The sequence below is a fragment of the Diutina rugosa genome (genome assembly GCF_008704595.1).
Source record: "Diutina rugosa strain CBS 613 chromosome Unknown scaffold73_size41433, whole genome shotgun sequence".
NCBI lineage: Eukaryota > Fungi > Ascomycota > Pichiomycetes > Serinales > Debaryomycetaceae > Diutina > Diutina rugosa.
Genome location: NW_022995160.1, coordinates 25,047 through 41,418, shown reverse-complemented (window position 1 = coordinate 41,418; position 16,372 = coordinate 25,047). Strand labels below are relative to the sequence as shown.

Below are 16,372 nucleotides of genomic sequence, written 5' to 3'. Positions count from 1 at the left end.
ACATCACAGTCACGCATTTCATTTCTTTCTCGAGTGTGATATACGTGACGAAAATCCTGATTGAAAACTTATGAATGATATGCAACTGCGGTGCTTATGTGCAGTACCCGGACTTCAAAGCCTGATATCTGCATCAGCTCTGGTGCCGACACCTACTTAAACCCACCAGACCAGGTATGCATACTCAAAGCTTACGATCGTGCTTTGAAATACGAGCTGATAACTCTGTAAGTGCGTGATACAGCTCACCTTGTTGTTTTCTGCATATTTCTTCATGCACCTGCATACAGGTATCGACTGTAGACGAGGTGTTACACCTCTCTCACCGCTTTTACAAATATCACAGGTCAACTCCAACGCTCAGTAGATGTATTAGACCACGCTGCAAACTCAAAATCGTCCGAAAAAAAATTGCAAAAAAAAAAAAAAGTTTTTTTTTACCACCAATAAACTCACATAGAGACGCCAATTTTGACGTCAACTCTCCCAAAACCACATCAACTATACTTCCGGTGCCAAAGAATTTTATGAAGCTATCAGTTTGATTTTAGCGATTTTTCCTGATTTTATAGCACACTTTTTAGTTTTTTCAGGGAAAATTCGGAAAAATCCCATTTGCCGTCTAAATACTTTTTCAATGGGGATTATTACAGTGGTGTGGTTGGTTTTCTTCTAGAGTGAAATATAAGCAGTGTAAACACTTGGTCAGTTTACACACAACATGCAGTCGGAATTACTATGTGCAGGTATGAAACTTCGCAAGTGTGATAGGTTTGCCAACTATTGTGTTACCCACTAGAAGACTTGTCGAACCAAATCGACGTACATAGGGACTACAGTGCTGAGCTGAATGAGTTCATCACTCTGGAATCTTGTATATGAGCTCAAAGTGACGAGTTTAGCATATCTCACGCTGCGCCTGCCTACAAACGACCAAGTTAGACGAGGTGTTTCACCATTATTGACAATGCTACAAACATCGCAATCCACCAAAAATAATAAAGTACACAATAGACTTGGGGTGTTGCCGAAATCAAACAAACGCTTAATCTGGAAAGTTTTCTTTTCACTTCTAGCTTCTACGTTCCAATTCCACATATCGTGTAATGTGTTCGAGCACATTGGCTATATGTGAGTGCAAGATGTGGCTGAGACCGCGAACTATATCGATTCAACTCGCTTCAAATCGAAGTCCATCGGTGACATTGTCAAGCAGTGATCAGCCTGTAATTTGTTGCTTGGGCCTTTCATTTCGATGTATAAACCAACCTTGGGTTCTACATCAAGAGACTCGCATAATGAAATGCTATGAATGTATATTGAACATTTAAAGGTTTGTGGTCACGGTTACTGTTTGTGAGTTAAACAACAACACCGGCGGCAATCCCTCGAACCACACTGCCAAGTTCCGCGTGTACTCGATAGAGTCGGCCTCATTCTTGTGGGTGCCAAGTACTGGGGCTGGAAGTGTCAGGAAAATGACATCGGTGGTAGCTTGAGGCAGCATGACCTTCATGAGATCATTAAGGATCAAGTGTTGGCCTTTAGCCGGCAAGTCACTGAACGTGAGTCCTTTGAGTTCCTCCTGAAGCTGGCGCTTGGTGATACCGCTAGTGGAGCTCACCTTACGAGCCAGCAATTTCGGCGAAGATTGCCAATCGTCAAGCCGTTGCGGAGGAATCTCAACATCGTCATCATCTTGAGCCAAGAATTGGGGCGTCTTTAATTGTTCGTTAATCTCATAATTGTTGATGATATTTCGGGACGACGGCTTTGCGCTTGGCGTTGCCCGCGGCTTGATGGTCAAAGTACCTTCGTCATCGGACGTCTCCTCAAACTGGATCGACGGCTTATTCTCCTCGTCATCATCACCAGCTACGTCGTCCTCGTCATCGTTAATGTACGGTTTAGGGATTTTCACCGCACTAAAGTTAGGGCGTAAGTTGGACACTGACAGCCTAATCAGCACATTCGAAGGCTCGACGGTCAACTGCGGAGATTCGGGTTGTACGGGCGAACTTGATTCAACATAAGTAGAGTCTGAGTTGAGGACGAACGGGTCGCGAAAGTTTGGTGGTGGTGTAGGCAGCCTTTCGTCTTCGATCTCCAGCTCCAGGTAGTCGCTTCCTGCGTCACCGGGGAAGTAGTTGGAGCCGGCGCGCATGCCAAACGAAAGCAGCATCCCCTGTTGGTTCAAATTTGAAAGAGTAGCACGTCGCTGCATTGATTTAGGGACTTGAAGCAGTGGCTGCATTGACCCATAGGTGCCGCCGCCTAAATTCAAGGGCGCAAACCGTTCCACCGGCGGCTTACCAAACTCGTTAAGAAACGCCTTCAGCTGGTTTCGTAACATGCGCTTGCGGTCGATTTCCTTTAATGCCTCGCGAGCTTGACACAAGTTGCGCCACCACTGGTCGCCTTTGAGTACTTGGTCAATGCGAGCGTACTCGTTAGCGTTGAAAGGAGTTTTGTTATACCCTTTGACAACAAAGTTATACGACGCAAGCCCCTTTTCGCCGGGGAGTCCTTGATCTAACGCTACCACCTTTGTGATGGCATCAATCCGCAATGAGTCTAATAACTCTGCTAACCGGTCCTGTTCTTCAGCAATCTCTTCCTTGGTTTCAACAAAGGCAATCACTCGTAACTGGTGCGAATACTTCCATTCGTCAACCGTGGCCAAGATCGCTCCCAATTGAAGAATCAACGTGTAGGTGTCGAAGTTGGTACTCAAAACCAGCTTGCCGTCACCCATTTGGTTGATGCTCAGCATTTGAATCGGGTACAAATCGATAAACCGCTTCTGCTCGTGATCGAGCCTCATTTTCGTCTTATACTTGGAGAAGACGTGGTGAGGCTTGAACTTGAGGTCGGGGAGGTGAAGATTACCAAAGTTAGCAGCAACGGCCACTGTGGCTTGCATGATCACCAATTCCTCCACTATTTGGACCCACTGGCTTATCAGCACTTTACGCTCGGCACGACATTCGTCAGTGGGGAGCCCCAGTGACAGTTTACCTGAAGTCAACGCGAACGAATCAAGACCCCGTTTGGCAAAGTCGTAAAACCCAAGCACGGTGATATTGGGTCGCATACCACCGAGCCCCAGACCTAAATATACATTGCGTACCCCCCACACGATAGAGGGACCCCAAGCAATCTGGACAAATGCCTTGATGTTGAGCATATCTCGCAACTTGGACCACGCCTGCTTTTGTTTCTTTACTTCGCCAAACATCAGGGTGGGGTTAGCACTCTCGTCGCTTTGGATCACCACGTGCCCTAGGATGTAGAGCCCTCCTTTTTTCAAGTGGTTGCAAAACCCTATAAGGTTCCACAGTGTCCGAGGAGAGTCGACAAGAAGCAAAATTTGAGGTCGCCAGTACTTGACGCTCATATTAAGTTTCAACCTTAAAAGGTACTTGCGTACTTGGTGATAGATAAGCAACTGAGAAATGTCGCCAAAGTGCAGAGGAGGTGTGCAGTAATGGATGATCAAGATGAGCAACATGAGGCAAAAGATGATGAGGGTAGCCGAGATGCCGTCGACGATAAACATAGCCACAAGGCACAGGAGCACTCCGAGACCAGCAGTTTTGGAGCTGAAATAGCGGAACAGCGGACGGAAGTTAGGCGCCGAGCCGATGCGGAGAAGAAAACACGCCATGTTGGTGACGATGAATGTCATGAGGAAGGCCATGGTGATGAACGTGGCGATCTCGTTGATGTCTGCAAAGAGACAGAACTGAGCGAGAAGCCAGGTGGCTAAGATGGAGTAGACGTCGGCTTTCTTCTTTTGTTGGGGCAGTTTCTTTACTCGACTGAACCGCTCGAGGCCGGGGATGATACGGTCGCCAGCAATCGCTGTGAGCATTGTCAGTGCCAGCACGATCCCCATGATCACTGAGAAGAGCGAGGTGGCCAACTCCCCCATGATCACCACCACGGGGTGAAGGTTAATTGTCTGAATAATGCCAATGTCGTGGTGCAACACTTGCCGCGGCGTCAGCAGGCCGAGGGCAAGAATGACGAATGAGTAGAGGACGAACGTGAGCAGAAGCCCGCGAATCGTGCCAAGAGGGATTGATTTACTGGGATGTTTGAGTTCTCCCAGCATACTAGCCCCGGCGAAGATCCCGGCGGTGGCGGGGAAGAAAATGCCAAAGAGATTGCGGAAGTTCTCCTTCACTCCTGGCGGCATCACCGACCCGGCCGCGCCCAGAGTAAACTGAGGCCACATGTTCAAGCGCACAGTGTCCCATGAAAGACCGGTATAGGTCAAGTTGTCAAATGGAGGCGGGAACGGGTGGAACGGCTGTTTGAAGATCGCCAGGATCGGCACCAGCACCGTCAGGATAAATAAGATGATGAACAAGAAGAACCCGGTTTTCAGCACGAGCTGCGCCCCCACCATCGCCACCGCGGTGCACACGGCGAGGAGGATCAGCGAGTAGCCGAATTGGGGCCAGTAGCCCGTGGGGAGCACTTTGGCGATCACCCCCAGCTCCTGGCCGAAATTGACCAATATGGGCTCGATGAGACCCACCACGTTCAACGAACTGTTGAGCACTTGTCCCAAGCAGAAAATGATGCCGACAGCGCCGCCGAACTCGGGGCCTAACAGCCGCGAGATCATGTAGTAGGCGCCGCCGCCTTTGACGGTGCCGTTGGTGCTGATGGCCGAGATCAGCATCACCGTGAGCCCGTTGATAAAGTAGGAAAGCAAGAGAAGGCCGAAGGTGCCGGCAATGCCCATCTGGCCGATGATGAACCCGAAGCGGAGGAACATAAGGATCAGGAGCACGTTCAAGGTGGTGGGGACAAACACCCCCAGGAACGTGTCGAGCTTGGCGCTGGAGGCGCTGGCCTTGGTTCCTGCCACCCCGGGCACAAGCGGCGTCGTCTCCATCCCGGGCAATGTGCTGGTAATGGTGGTGGAGGTGGGTATGGTAGGAAAACGCTAGCGATAGTGAGTGCGCAATCACCGATAAGGTGCCCGGCTCCGACACCTAAGGGTGCCACATGCAAATAAGATTTAGCCAGAGGATAATAAGTAATGAATAATTAGGGCTAGTTCAACCAAAGTTTAATTTTGTGTTATTTTTGTGCTACCACTGGCGCTGGTGGTGGGCTAAGGGCTGAGCCCTAGTCGCGGGGCTGATCGGTGGCCGCTGACGTCACTGGCTCGCACAAAATCGCCGATTCTCGACCCATTGCCACCAGCAGTACAAACAGACGGCGATGTCACGCGACAACCGAGTCTACCTCAACATCACCAAAAACTATAAACAACAAGCGATATACTACCCCACTCAAATCAAAATCAATATTTCATTTTGTTAGTGTGAGTCAGAGGGAGGCGCTCTTAACCGGTCATCCTCGAGCCCCCGAGGGCCACTGGCCGAGTAGTCGCATTTTTCTCGCCATCGTGCCATCATCCCTCACCTAATCCCTACGTACCACCACACGACCCATGTTTCGGTTAATTCAAGCGCAGGCCGGGTTGCGGCCGGCGTTGCTCTCGAAAGTGAGGGGCCAGAACGTGCCCCGCTCCGGGGTGACCCTCCAGCAGGGCTCGTTCCGCTCGCTCAACGTCGCCAACCTCCCGCCGGTGCACGAACCCAAGCTGACGGTGGCGCCCCCGAGGTCCCTCGACCCCCGCCCCGATAAGCTTGATGCCCCTCGTATGGACTGGGACACCAAGGCCAAGCTCAACCACTTCCAGGACTGTTTGCAGGAGGCGATCGTGTTGCAGGACCGCCACAACCCGCGGGCAAAACGGCTGTCTCACGACGCCGCCAAGCGGTTCGAGGCGATGCAGCGGGTGATCGAGTTGTTCTTGGAGGACGGCGACTTGCGCCGGGTTCTTCTGAGCCGCAACGTGTTCAACGTGGTGCTGATGATGCGCTATTTAATCAAAGGTTCCCGCGACGCCCGGTTGCTGGGTTCCAAAAACCGCGATAAGGACCAGCGGTCGCGGCTGGCTTATGTCGACGAGGCCACGCTTTCGTTGTTGACTCAACAAATCACCGAAGTGATCAACCGCGGCGAGTGTAACGCGGTGCTCAACCCGGGCATCGTCAAGATGCTCATCTCGTGTCTCCAGGAAATGAACATGGACCGCGAGCTTTTCGGCCTCTGGGAATACAACATCACCTTGCAAGACATGGCGCCGATATACATGTCGCAGATCGTCCTCGCCACCGTGCTCCCCCTCGGCTACCTGCTGAACCGGTTCACCTACGAACAGGCGTGGCAGATCTTCGAGTTGAACAAAGATACCCCTGACCCTGGCAGCACTCCGCTGGCATTCACCACCGACCCCCGTCTCCTCTCGCTGATGGGGCAGATCGCGGTGTCGGCGGGCGACTACCTGCGTGGGTTGGACTTGTTCGAGCTGTTGCTCCAATCCTACGAAACCTCGTCCGACCACCAGTCGAAGCTGATGGTGCTTAGAGCGTTGTGCACTTTGCACTTGGAGTTCATCCGCAGTTGCAAGGACATCAGCATTGCCTCTCACTTCTTCGATAAGGTGGTCAACAACGACTTGCCCTACCGCCCCCTCCTTAAGGTGGACTGTGTGGCGCTGTTGTTGACCAACATTCTGGCTCAAAATAACCTCGACTTGCTCAAACACGTGTGGATGAAGACTATTACCTACTACCAAAGCGAAGAGGCTAAGGTGCACAACGCCCAGGCCTTGTACCTGCGGTACTCGGTGGTCAACAACGCGTTCTTCAAGGCATTCTTCGCCATGTACCCTCAGCTTAACGACGAGTCACTGGCGGAGTTACGCGACATTTTGTCGTTGTACCAAGAAAACCGGAAGTTGGACGAGTACATGGTGAACAACGTCATCTCTAACTACCTGTGGAACGACAAGCGGGTGTACGACCAGTTGGTGATGATGTACGACTCGTTCGGCATTGACCGTACCCAGGTGCTGTACCGCATTGCCCTCAAGAAGTTGGGGCTGATCCCCGAGGCACTGTGTGCCGACATCGTCGCTCTGTGGAACCAGTCACTCCGCCAGTTGGACGCTGACCGCATCAAGTACATCCCCGTGGCCGACTGGGCCGCGTTGAGAGACTCAACCATTTTTGCCGCCGCCCCCACCCAGGAACGCACCGACCTTTACCTTGCCTTGCTCCATGCCTACCGTAACTACCAACAAGACAACTCGGCAGTGAAACGGTTTATCGGCAACTGGATCAAGCTGCCGGATTACTTCCCGTTGATTGCCGGCGTCGTCGACGGGAAAGTTCCCCCGGTGCCGGTGGAGAAGATCGCCCTCACCAACTTGAAGGAGAACGTCGACTTCAACAGTGTCGCCAACGAAATCATCAAAAGAAAAAAGTCCAAGGACCAATCGAGATGACTGTACATAGTAACGAAACCTAATAGCACGAAAAGACATTATATCTGAATTTATCGATACCTTTGCATTATACAATCCTAACATATAAAATAACGTACTTGGGCCCGGATACGTCCAAAATCATCATGTTCAGAGAAATTTCTAATCATTATTTCAGTGTAACCTTTTGAAAGCAATTGGGCCTGATTGACATCTTTACCTGATAATTGCCTCCTGCGAAAAGTGTCCGATGATTATTGCCGGTGCGCGTGTGGCGGACGTTCCCCACAAAAGCGCACCAAGACCGCCGTCGATATACCGGACAACGGTAGCCCCAACCCGCCACCATGTTCAGACTACCACGCGTGTGCGCCCAGATGGCCATAAGACACAGCTCCCTGGCGCTGGGGCGGACCCGCAAGTTTGATCGCATGATCCAGGAGCTTAAGATCAAGCCGCTGATTGCCACCGTGTGTTTCTCGGGTAATCTTTGGGAGAAGCTCTTGCTGATCCACAACGCCGGCTTCCAAGGGGTAGAGCTCACGCCTCTGGACGTGGCGGAAATTGAGTATCTCCCCGACATCTACGACTATTGCGTCGACCTAGACCTCAAGGTGACGGCGCTTCAGCCGTTTCGAGATCTCGGTGGGTGGAACTGCAACGAGGAATTCTACGCCAAAATCGACGAGTTGAAGAAGTTTTTCATCATCATGAACCAATTGTGCACCAACATGTTGATCATCGGTGCCAACACCCTCCCCCATCCGCTGGACGATATGAATATAATCGTTGACCAATTCCGAACTGCGTCGAGGTTAGCCGCCAATCGAGGGATTAAATTGGCGTACGAAAGTGTCAGTTGGGCCACCAATGTTCACACACTTGAAAAGCTTTGTGAAATTGTTGAAAAAGTTGACGAACCCAATTTTGGCATCTGCATAGACTCCTTCCACATCAATATGCATCGTCCCACGATTGAGAAGCTCAATATATTGAAGGAGAAGTTGTTCAGCGTTCAACTTTGCGATGCCCCCAACTTGAAGCTTACCGATTTGGCGTACTTCGCTAAGCACTACCGTGTGCTCCCCTTCCAAGGTAATTTCCCCTCACTCATCGAGGACTTGAAAGTGGTGCACGACACCGGATATGACGGGTACTTGACGCTTGAAATCTTCAATCAGACTATGGTTGACTCTCATAAAAATCGGGCGGTGGCAGAAGACGCCATGCGAAGTCTTATCTACTTACAAGGGAGCTACAGTGATCGTTACTTAAACACCAACTATTTCCCTCCGGTGAAAGTAGATGCTATTTCATTAGGCCACTCCTACGGAAGCGCCGGACTGATTCGTCTTTACGACATGAAGAACCTTGCCATAGTTACCCAACAAGTGGACGATCTCCGCACAAATATGATCAACATGTCCTACGAAAACCGCATGGATAACCAGGAGATTGTTCTTTCTAACCAAGCACACAGCTCTTCGTACATTACCCAGGCGATTGTCGAGGTCCAAGACATGTTCCAATACAATCGGTTGGTGCTCTTTTTGCGGACGTGCTTCAAGATGGACCCTATACCCCACCCACTCAATCGGTACAATGACATCAATCTTCCGCGTACGCAAGCGTTTGGATACGAGCTGGGCGGCCTCACGGTGGTGATCAATGTCATCAACTACGACTTGAACCTGTTTAATTAACCCTGGGGCTATGTACCTAGTGTCACCACTTTAACGACAACAAGTAGCAATCTCAAAACTCGACTCACTCTAAAAAGTAAAGATCATCTGAATCCGATTAATTGGTATCGTTTACTGATCAAAATTGTTTATGTTTTGCTCTTGTAGCGACATTACCTTTATTGCCAAATGTATAGGTCGCGTTGGCTGGTCAAAACTTCTGTGCAGTCCGCGAAAACTAACTCTTCACCAACCATGTCTAAAGACGAGCCTCGCGATAGCGACTACGAAAAGGAGGCTGACGATGTTGCTGATGACGTCAAGGCCGCCGAGGATGACAAGTTGAGTCAGGATGGTGACGACGGTGACGAACAAGCGGTGAAGAATGACGCCGCCGATGATGGCAGCGACGATAACCAGGACGGGCTCGATGACTTCGACGGGCTCCCACCGCTCCCTCCCGACGAAGACGACGAATTCGAGGATGACTACGACGAAGGCGAGGTATCCAGACCCCACCGCGAACGCCGCAAGCGCATTCGCGATGACGATCTGGAGAAGGAAGACAATGAAGAAGAGGAGGCGGTGGCGCAGCCTGAGAAAAAGCACCGCGGGCGCAAAAAGATGTTACCCCCGCTGGAAATGACTTACTTGGATGAGAACGGCAACCCGTTACTGGTGGAACGTGACGAAATTATCATCCCTGACGAGGACCCCAAAGCCAAGGAAAAAGTCGACGAAAACGGCCATCTTTTAGGTGGGCGTGAGTACCGCAACCGGGTATTTACAGTGATGAACCTGGGTGACCAATTGTTCATGTTGCTGACAGAGCCGGCGCGGTTGGTGGGGTTCCGTGACTCGTACCTTTTGTTCAAGACCCACCCGCACACCTTGTACAAAAAGATCTGTACCAACGAAGAGAAACAGGATCTTATTGAGCGGGGCTTGTTGCCCAACTCGTACAAGGGGCGGGCAGTGAATTTGGTGACTGCGCGCTCCATCTATCGTGAGTTTGGTGCGCGAATGATCAAGGATGGTAAGAAAGTGATTGACGATTTTTGGGAACAACGAGCCATTGACAACGGCGATGTCTCTGGCGAACCCGCTGACCCTCAAGAACTCTATCGCAAAAACCAATACATCGGTGGCGGCAGCTTCGACTTACCCTCCGCGGATGTGCCCGACTTGCCTAGTTATGCGGCACCGTTGCCCACCGACCAAACGTGGCTTTACCTGATTGCTTCGCAAACGTCGAATTACAACAAGAAGCTCTTGGATGACCGGCTGGTGGCTTTGAATCATGGGGTAAAGGATTTATATTCAAACTTGGTGTTCTACCCAGAACTGACTCAACCACTGCGGTGCTCGATGAAGCGCATTGGCCCTCTGAAAGACGGCATTGTTATCGACACTTTCTTCGTGAACAGGGACATTAACCGTAAGGTCACCGGTTTGCTCGACGTCCCCAAGGATGTGTACGATGACGTCGAGGACTCTACCGCCATTCGGATGCAGCAGAAGTTTGAGGCTCTGCAGCAGTAGTACCGCGCAAGCGCGGTTGTATTATAACGTATAGTAATGACAAATGCTAGATGATAGTGTAATGGTGATATTTTAATGAACCCCGAGTGGTGTATTCTACTTGTTTGCCTCAGAACTCCTTTATGGACTAATTAAAGCTGATCTTAAAGCGATTTCCAAGTCTGATAATTTCGTGGATCGTTTGTGAAGATATCTTATGGCCTTCACTTAGGCTGATTGAAGAAACCAAGGAATGATCTGCGAATTGCCGGATTCAAACTTTAGCCCAGTCAGAATTTTGGCCTCTTTCGGCCCATAAGAACAACTAAAAAATATCGGGTCGCCATTCATGGAGAAGGCCGGCGGCAGCCCCCTTCCACGAGGAAATGGACTTTAGTTTCGTCCCTGGATTTTCTGGAAGGCGTGTTGACACTTACATTTTGAGCGATTTTCGGCAACTGTGCACTTTAATCTAGTTTCTATATCTTTTTTGAACATATATATAAGTCTCGTAGTCTGCTTTGCGGATATAACCCCAAAGTTCAAAAACTGATCGTCTTGATCAAGACTATTTCATCCGCTATGTAAATTAACACAAGAAAGCGTTGTGGCGCAGTGGTAGCGCGTTGGGCTCATAACCCAAAGGTCCTTGGATCGAAACCAAGCAACGCTAGTTTTTTCAGGTTTTTGAATCTGGCTTATGCTCAAAAGGTTAATAATTACTAGTGGAGTTAAGAATCCAGATACATATTCGAGCATGCTTGACACATCATGTTGGTATATGAACATAAGTTACACCATCGCGAGTAGATGAGATTTCCCAAGTCGCATTCACACTCATGAGTATACACCATCAACGCAGATAAGAATCTTTTTAATACAATTTGAAATATCCTATAATTTTTTCCTTAATGAAAGATGAGTACACACTATACTTGTGATCATGCTTTCATTGATGTGTGTTATTCTTGTTGACTCGAACTTGCGATTTATGGCAAATTCGCAAATTTTGATAATGTTTACGGTTAAGTCAATCATTGACTTGTAATCCAAGAAAAATTCGTTTCAATGCTTCAATTAGTTCGAGAATTTAATATGCAAAAGAACGATATTCAATGTGTTCTCATCACCGCGCACGTAAGTTGAATTATTACGATCCTCAAAGCTGTGACTTGAAGAGCAAAGCAAGGAAATGAAACCAAATAATACACAATTCGTATCTTCACACCATTAAAACTCATCAAAAGCAAAAAGAATGGTCCCTAGCGGGATCGAACCGCTGATCTTGGCGTTATTAGCACCACGCCTTAACCAACTGGGCCAAGGGACCTCATGTTCAACTGTTGTATGGTTCGTTCGGCCTTGGAGGAATACCCCGTCGAAGATACTTACACACCGGTATAGGTTTACTGGTAGGTGACCGGGGCATGGGTATTCGCCGGTAGGTTCCGGCGGTGGTGCACTCGGGAGGAGTCCGCGTGAGTATTATATAGAAGCATACGTGATAACTCCGGCAACGGAGTTATCTCGGTGCGGGCAGCTTAGGGTGCAACCCTAGGCTGAGCTGAAGTCACCCGCTCGGTGAATGCAGGCCCTGCATTCACCGTACAGACCCAGCACAATACCCTGGCGGGGCGTCGAGAGAGGAACAACTAGTATTGGCTACTTACAAGTATCTGTGTTTGTGTTCTGATCTCGACGTCCCGCCTCTTTTACGTTTAGAGCAATTGGATAGTATCAGCTTCATCCTTAGATAATACAACATCAACTCGAGAAAATGATCATACATGGGTTTGTAAAGCGCAGAGAAATGATGTCATTCACTTCGCGCGATCTGGCTGGTTTTTTTGTACGAGGGTGGAACACTTGAGTATCCTCTAAGATGGACCTCTTAGACATATTTTTACAGTTAGATTAATGCAAACGATTATATAAAAATATACTGAGTTTTTCGCCGTTGTCGGCTTTCTCAGATCGCAGGGTATCGAGAACGAAGGCTTTACAAACACTTGAGATCCTCTAAGGAGCATGTAAGTTTTTAAGTTAGATATCAATGCAAAACTAAGGATAAAAAAAAAGATTAGTTGATCAAGAGTTTGTTTGCCAACCTGAGTTGAAGGCAGAAGTTTCAGTATTTGTTTCTCGTAAACGCCTTCGAAAGCAAAAAAGCCCATTGTGAAACGATTAGGAATAATTGACAGGGGATGGTTGGATAATCCAGAGCGGAGATATCCAAAGAAAATTGTAAACCCTAAAGGCGAATTTTATCCGTGAAGACTAGTAAAAATTCATGATGCTTGGCTTCAATTTGTAGTGTGAGAAACGCCTTCAGCTTCTGTCTCAAACGTTCAAAAGAATTCAATAACTGAAACCCGAAGTGAATAGTTATTAGAAGTTTCCACATTTTTCGATCTAGCGTTTACAAAATTCTGCAAATATCTATTAATGCTTACGGGTGGTTTAAAGACCACGACGACGAGTGACCATTACCGTCTCCAAAGCAGGTGCCACCACCGTCGTCTCTTTAATGTGATTTGAAATTCATTGGCAACACTTTTTGTAATAAAATCAAATCTTCGCTTGTGTAGATCGCTAACATACATGCCACTATAATTGGCAAGCCACAGTAGATCCAACACGGTGACACAGGAAATGTACTCTTTCTAGGCATCATAAGCAGATGATAAATCACCTAGGGACACAACAATTTTGCCCCCACTAGCACTGACGTCGGGGGCAAAAATAACTTCTTACAAAGATGGTGAAGCAGCAGAAACTCCGACATCCCGCTATTGGAGTTATTCCACTACTGCTGCTAGGGCAAAAAATCCGGCATAGAGGCACTTTCAGACCAGCTTTGGCTGCTCAGGTATCCCTTCTAGTTGGCAAATCTCACGTCCCTTCATCATCCGTTTCCTGTTGAAAAAAATTGGCCGCTGAACAATCCGCTGAGCGTAATTGACGTGCCCACTGATTATAGACGGTAAGAAACGTCAAGTGGCCGAATTCAGGGATGGTAAACTTATCACGACTTTTGCCCGCTGAGTTTCTGTGCTTATTGGCCTGGCGCCAGCAGCGAAGAAAACGCTGATTCCGAGGAATTATCGGCACTCGAGAAACGAATATGGTGGGACCCCCAGAAACCATCCATATATCGATTCATAATACCGTCGAGCTTTCTTTGTTGCTGGCATCAAGGCAACACCAGCAAGGTAGACGTCGTTATCAGGACTCAATCACATTGCCGTGGGAGGATCATGAATTACTCCACTATGGAAATAATCCTAAGCACTATGTGATACCACCAACAACACCATTTCTGGGAGAAAACATCCATGTGTTTGGCAATGGTCTCTGTTATACAGTCCGCGACTACGGGCCTGCCTAAACATTCTCTCCTTTAAATCTAAATTTGGCTACGACGGTCACGGGTGCCGACCCAGCTACGATGCACAGTACGGGACTATGGACCTACTTGTCCAACATCTCCTCGAGATCTAAATTTAGGTATACTGGTAATGGGTGTCGAGCCCGCTGTCTCAAGGCTGAGCCTGCAGGCGGCTGGGCGTGCAGCTAGCAAAACATCGCTGTCAGTTTGTATGCACGAAATTACTGTTTACAACTTCGATGCTAAGTCTACCCATGTTAGATTCCCCATTAACACTAAACTCCACCAACCGCGATTTTAGCAAATTTATGAGGTACAAGCCATGAACTACTGGTTTAAACGAATACCAACGGTTCATTGATTTTGGGAAACTCCAACATCCTTGTACCTGTCTGTTGCCCTGCCCCAGAAATGGCGGGTACTGCCTCTGATCACCTCGTGTTCTTTTATTACACTAAGAGGGCGCAGCGACGAAAAGCTCAATTACATTCGGGACTAAAAAGGGCATAGTCTGCTACGGCGTCACCTTAAATATAACAAAACACATCTCCTGTTTTCACCACACCGAAACATCATGTCTCCGATTCCTAACGAAGTGATCAACGCTTTCTATCTTGTGGGACGCAATTTTATCGACGATGCCACCGGCAGCAGGAGCGACGTTGGCGGCCTGTGGCGACTGTGGGATTTGTGTATGAAGGACACCGCATGTACGGTGGTGTCAATAGTGTTGATTGTCATTGGTAGCCTCATTGTCATCTGGGTGTTGGGCACCATTTTTCGCTGTTTCTACTACGGTTTGGCCTGTGGTGATGCGTGCTTTGGGTGCTTCTGTTGTTGCTGTGGTCGGAATAAGCGCTCTAAACACAACTCTTCGCAAAACTACGAAAAGCCGGCCACGATGTACACCGACCCCAACATGTACTCGGCGCAACAACAGCCGATGTACCCCAACAAAGAAAACGCTAAATACCGCCAAGCGTTCTAAGTTGATGGGTTCTGCCATTGAAATACTTGTGCCGGCACCAGTTATTCGCGGGAAGTGGACCACACTACTTTATTATACTTCAACGTCATTCATCAAATAGACGGTATCAGAAAGTATAATATATAGTGGTTGAATATTACAGTTTCTAATTGCTTGAAGTAATCAAGTTTTTCGTGATCATCACTATCACCAGTATTTCGCATCACCATTGTGCACTTAAATAATTACCAACACACCCCGATAATTACTTATGCACTTCAAAAAATTGATTGATTCAGGTCAAACTCAATAAAACCACCAATTACTTTCATGTCCCCTTCTTCTCTATATTCTTCACCTGGCTTAAACTCAGCTGCCGGGGGCAGTGGGGTGCGAAAAAGTTTTTTTTTAAATAGCTAATGCTCAGTAATCTTCGCCGAATGTTGACCAAAACTGCTGAGCGTGCCAAAAGCTGCTGCCGCTCCTGCGGGGCAATAAGGTAAGGGTAAGAAGGACAACAACACCCAGTTCCACCTTACGCCCCCGAAGGGTACTGTTAGGTTTGAGAAGTGGGGATTTTACTAGGATAAAGCTTGAGCAATTTAACTTCGGAGTGTGGGTCTCGTAAACGATGCACCATGAGCAAGCTACCAATTTAGATCCCACGTAGATTTAAGAATAACCCGTGATTACACATGGAACCCGAGGTGGTTGCAGGATAGCCAGCCATGGGCATCGCTCATGAGATGCAAAGTCTTTAACGAAAAAGAGAGGGCCCGGCAGAAATAACTGAGATATTACCTGCTAGTCCCGACTGGGACTAAGAACTGGCTGGGATTTAAGGTCCAAAAAGAAGACTCCGATACGGGGAATCGAACCCCGGTCGCGGCATGGAGAGTGCTGAGTGATAACCACTACACTATATCGGAATTTACGAGAATTTAAAAAATAACCTTGTTTGAATCAGAGTAGCAAAGGGTCAATCAAACGAGTGGATGCATACGTAGTCAAATTTGATGGGTACACGTGTTTTAATCTAAAAATACTAGTTATGTATTTTGAAGGATCAAGATCAAGCAATCACAGCTTAGCAAATAGTCACTGTAGCCTACGACGTTCCCAGATACGATCGAATAGCGAACGTGCCTGGGAAGTATTTCGTTGTCCATCTGACTCTCAATGAGGGCATGTTCCAAGCAGTTGTGGGACGGGTTTTGTCAGACTCATCACAAATATTGAATCACAGGTTATTATTGCTGTCGATTCTCAATGAGACTCAAGTGTTGGGATCATTTCCGTGCTTTAGCTTTTCTCTCAAGCAATCGACCAAACACTATTCTAAGCACCAAAGCCAACCTTGTGTGTTTAAACGAGATCTTACGGATATTGAGGACTACTACCAATTTTCCAAAGACTCTGAAGTGTATCCTTATTGCTGACATGATGGATCCCTTCAA

General features: G+C 48.2%; 5 protein-coding genes across 5 annotated transcripts; 4 read left to right on the top strand and 1 right to left on the bottom strand. All coding sequences in view use genetic code 12, as the record gives it.

Annotated features, from left to right (window-relative positions):
* Positions 1–1,327: 1,327 nt before the first annotated feature.
* On the bottom strand, positions 1,328–4,909 carry DIURU_003763 (uncharacterized protein; the record flags this gene model as incomplete). Its single annotated transcript, XM_034156561.1, has 1 exon — positions 1,328–4,909. The coding sequence occupies one exon, from the start codon at positions 4,907–4,909 to the stop codon at positions 1,328–1,330; it is 3,582 nt and encodes a 1,193-aa protein (XP_034011453.1).
* Positions 4,910–5,473: 564 nt separating this feature from the next.
* DIURU_003762 (uncharacterized protein) lies at positions 5,474–7,378 on the top strand (the record flags this gene model as incomplete). Its single annotated transcript, XM_034156560.1, has 1 exon — positions 5,474–7,378. One exon carries the CDS (start codon positions 5,474–5,476, stop codon positions 7,376–7,378), a length of 1,905 nt encoding a protein of 634 aa, XP_034011452.1.
* A 326-nt stretch (positions 7,379–7,704) lies between these two features.
* DIURU_003761 (sugar phosphate isomerase/epimerase family protein) lies at positions 7,705–9,060 on the top strand (the record flags this gene model as incomplete). The annotated part of the gene is made up of 1 exon (XM_034156559.1): positions 7,705–9,060. One exon carries the CDS (start codon positions 7,705–7,707, stop codon positions 9,058–9,060), a length of 1,356 nt encoding a protein of 451 aa, XP_034011451.1.
* A 234-nt stretch (positions 9,061–9,294) lies between these two features.
* On the top strand, positions 9,295–10,581 carry NPL6 (Npl6p; the record flags this gene model as incomplete). The annotated part of the gene is made up of 1 exon (XM_034156558.1): positions 9,295–10,581. The coding sequence occupies one exon, from the start codon at positions 9,295–9,297 to the stop codon at positions 10,579–10,581; it is 1,287 nt and encodes a 428-aa protein (XP_034011450.1).
* Positions 10,582–14,522: 3,941 nt separating this feature from the next.
* DIURU_003759 (uncharacterized protein) lies at positions 14,523–14,936 on the top strand (the record flags this gene model as incomplete). The annotated part of the gene is made up of 1 exon (XM_034156556.1): positions 14,523–14,936. The coding sequence occupies one exon, from the start codon at positions 14,523–14,525 to the stop codon at positions 14,934–14,936; it is 414 nt and encodes a 137-aa protein (XP_034011449.1).
* Between the last annotated feature and the right edge of the window lie 1,436 nt (positions 14,937–16,372).